General features: G+C 41.0%; 1 protein-coding gene across 1 annotated transcript; it reads left to right on the top strand.

Moving 5' to 3' along the window:
- Positions 1 to 612: 612 nt before the first annotated feature.
- On the top strand, positions 613 to 2,065 carry LOC111867866 (trehalose-phosphate phosphatase; the record flags this gene model as incomplete). The annotated part of the gene is made up of 2 exons (XM_023858064.2): positions 613 to 750; positions 1,641 to 2,065. Coding segments are annotated over 2 exons (537 nt in total), but the record flags the coding sequence as incomplete, so codon positions are not given.
- Between the last annotated feature and the right edge of the window lie 848 nt (positions 2,066 to 2,913).

Genomic DNA, 2,913 nt, shown 5'->3' with positions numbered 1-2,913 from the left:
CTGCCCTATGTTACTTTTATATATCCACTTCACTCTTTTAGTCATAACTGTTAGGTGTCTCTTATATTGGCATTGGTCGCGCCATAACTCAAGCAGTTAGTTGCTGGCTTCCCACTGTGGCTGCCCGGGTTTGATCCTGGATCTGGTCAAGTGGGATTTGTCGTGGACAAAGTGGCGCTGGAACAGGTTTTCTCCAAGTATTTCGGTTTCCTCTGCCAATCTTCATTCCACCAATTGCTCCACAATCACCCTCACCTATCATCTGGGGCTGGTACAATAGGCCAGAAGCAGCCGCAGTACAAGGGACGTAGTCCCACCCCACTAGCAAAAAAAAAAATATATATTGGCATTCCAAAGGTATTATATTTTCTACAATATCAAATTCTTGCTCTCTTTAGGTATATTAGAATGATGAGCTCAGGAGGGATGAGATTGGCAAGGCATGTAGAATTCATGGGAGCAATGTGTACAAAGTCTTGGAAGGAGGTTTGATAATAATACTGAGGTATAAGGCAAAACACTCTGGGAATTTTCATAACATAAATCAAAAAGTTTATACAGATCTTCATGTTGTCAGGTTGGCATTCATAGGGTCATGCTTCTTACTTGCAGGTTGGGATAGAGGGCATAACATATGCTGGAAATCATGGCTTAGAAATCATTCATCCAGATGGGACAAAGTTTGTGCATCCTATCCCTGCCGAACTGGAAGGAAAAGTTCGAGATCTTCTTAAAAGTCTACAGGATCAGGTGTGTTTCAAAGGAAGGTTTTTAACTCTAGAAATGACAGGATCAGTAGGCTCAGTTTCACTCTCAGAAACTGAAACTTTGTATGTTTAAGCACTGAAAAATTTGACTCTCAGAAAAGTCTTTGCTGTCAGAAATTTCACTGTCGTCTTGTAGGGTTAGTGGTAACGTTTTGAGCTTTAAGTTTTTGATAGCACTGACTATGAAGATTAGTGTCTTCTGGGATGTGGTCCCATGTACAGTGAAGCCCCCATTTAAGATTTTTTTTGGGATCAATGGATTTAAACAGCAGACTTATGAAAAATTTTATGGAGGATATTTAACATTGAGATTATTGTCTTGGCATCATTGAAACTGAGCACAAGATGACTGAACACCTTAGATTAAGGAAAATTAAGTGGAGGGTCCAGTATAGTCAATAGATGCTTACCAGTGTTTCAGATGAGCCTGCTGCCTCTATCTTCAGGTTACAAAAGTGACCAAAGCAGGAATTGGTAATCATAAAAATTGCTGGTAAAAAAATGAATCATAAGAACCAGGTAGCAAAAGGAATGGGAGGAAAGGAGGGAAGTGGGTGGAAAAGGAAAAGAAAGGAGGAAGAAGACCCTGAAACGGGAAATTATCAGTGGGTTTTAAACAGCGTTATGATAGAGAAACTGATTCGCTCACAACCCCTTTCAAATCCTCCTGTTTATCATATTTTTCATGCCTGGCTTACTCTTTTGTGAAGATGGAAACAGGTATATCCGAAACATAGGTACTTATCTACCAAGCTACATGGCATCATATTCCATGAGACCATAATATTAATATTTGCTGTCAAGAGAATCTCTGCTCTCACATTTGATAATGGTACTTTCAAATAGGAAACTATTAATGGTATATAATTACAGGTATGTAAAGAAGGAGCATGGGTAGAGAACAAAGGAGCTGTTCTCACATTTCATTATCGGGAGACACCCGCGTGCGTGCGTGCTGAACTTGTTCCGCAGGCATGCAAACTCATAGAAAGCCACGGATTTAAGGTCGGTTCATCTCACTGTGCTGTAGAGGCTAGACCCCCTGTGCAGTGGAACAAGGGTCGGGCATCAATTTACATCCTTCGCACTGCATTTGGTTTCGATTGGAGCGAACGTATCCGCATCATTTATGCTGGTGATGATGTCACTGATGAGGATGCTATGCAGGCAAGTCTCACCAGTTGGCTCAGTGTAATAGTATCATATTGCATAAGTTGTACTCATCTTGTAAATTTGGTCCCTCGGTTTTTGTGCAGAAGTGAAGAGAAATAAAACACTTCCCATTCTTGTGCATGAAAGAAGACAGCAGGGAAGAATCTTATCTTGAGCAATGAAAATGCTTAGCAGCAGGTTTAAAGTTTGAGCATGAGGAGCAGACTTAAGGTATGATTCACAAGAAGCAATTAGAGCTGTGCGATTCCGCAGCACAACTCAAGCCGCAGCGGCTGTACGATTGCACCATTTTCTAAGACGCGGCTGTAATCGGGTAGATTTGGTGTGATTGGTGTAATTACTTCCCGATAGTGAGAGGGAAACACATGGATAAAAGCGGTGTTCTTCATCTACTGATGCTCGAAGAGGAAGAAGACGAAATTTTACATCCTGATATTGAACGAGAATGGTGGAAATATGTGTAGATCTGCGCATGACCTGTTCAAAGCAAGATTGGAGGAGGGATTAAATTCCATCCTAATTAATAGGCACCTAATGAAGGATGAATGTGCCACTAATTCAATTAAAACAATTTCTTCTGTGCTTGAAAATGCGAGTGTTGTATCCTCTCGAAGTGATGCGACTGTGCGGCTATACTGGTCTTGTAGGCAGTCGACCAGGGCCGCATGTCCAGAGACACTGCGGCTGAATAATTTCCTACTGTGCATGTGCAGACCGTCACATCGCCCAGCCGCAAGAGACGCTTCTTGTGAATCATACCTTCAGTAAGGTTCAGTGAAAAGTGAAGCATGAACTTATGAAAATTGTTTCTGTTTGTTTGATGACTGATGTTACACTTTGTTGAAAACTGCTTACTATTTATGCAACTTTTATTTCAAATATATTACAAAATATAACCAAGTTTAACCCTTTGATTTCCAAGCCATCACAAAACTACCTGCTAGAAACACTGAAGCTACTTGGGTGTAAATGC

Source organism: Cryptotermes secundus, unplaced genomic scaffold, assembly GCF_002891405.2.
Source record: "Cryptotermes secundus unplaced genomic scaffold, Csec_1.0 scaffold23612, whole genome shotgun sequence".
In the NCBI taxonomy this organism is placed as follows: domain Eukaryota; kingdom Metazoa; phylum Arthropoda; class Insecta; order Blattodea; family Kalotermitidae; genus Cryptotermes; species Cryptotermes secundus.
The sequence above is the reverse complement of the archived record's forward strand: the minus strand, read 5'-3'. Positions and strand labels throughout refer to the sequence as shown.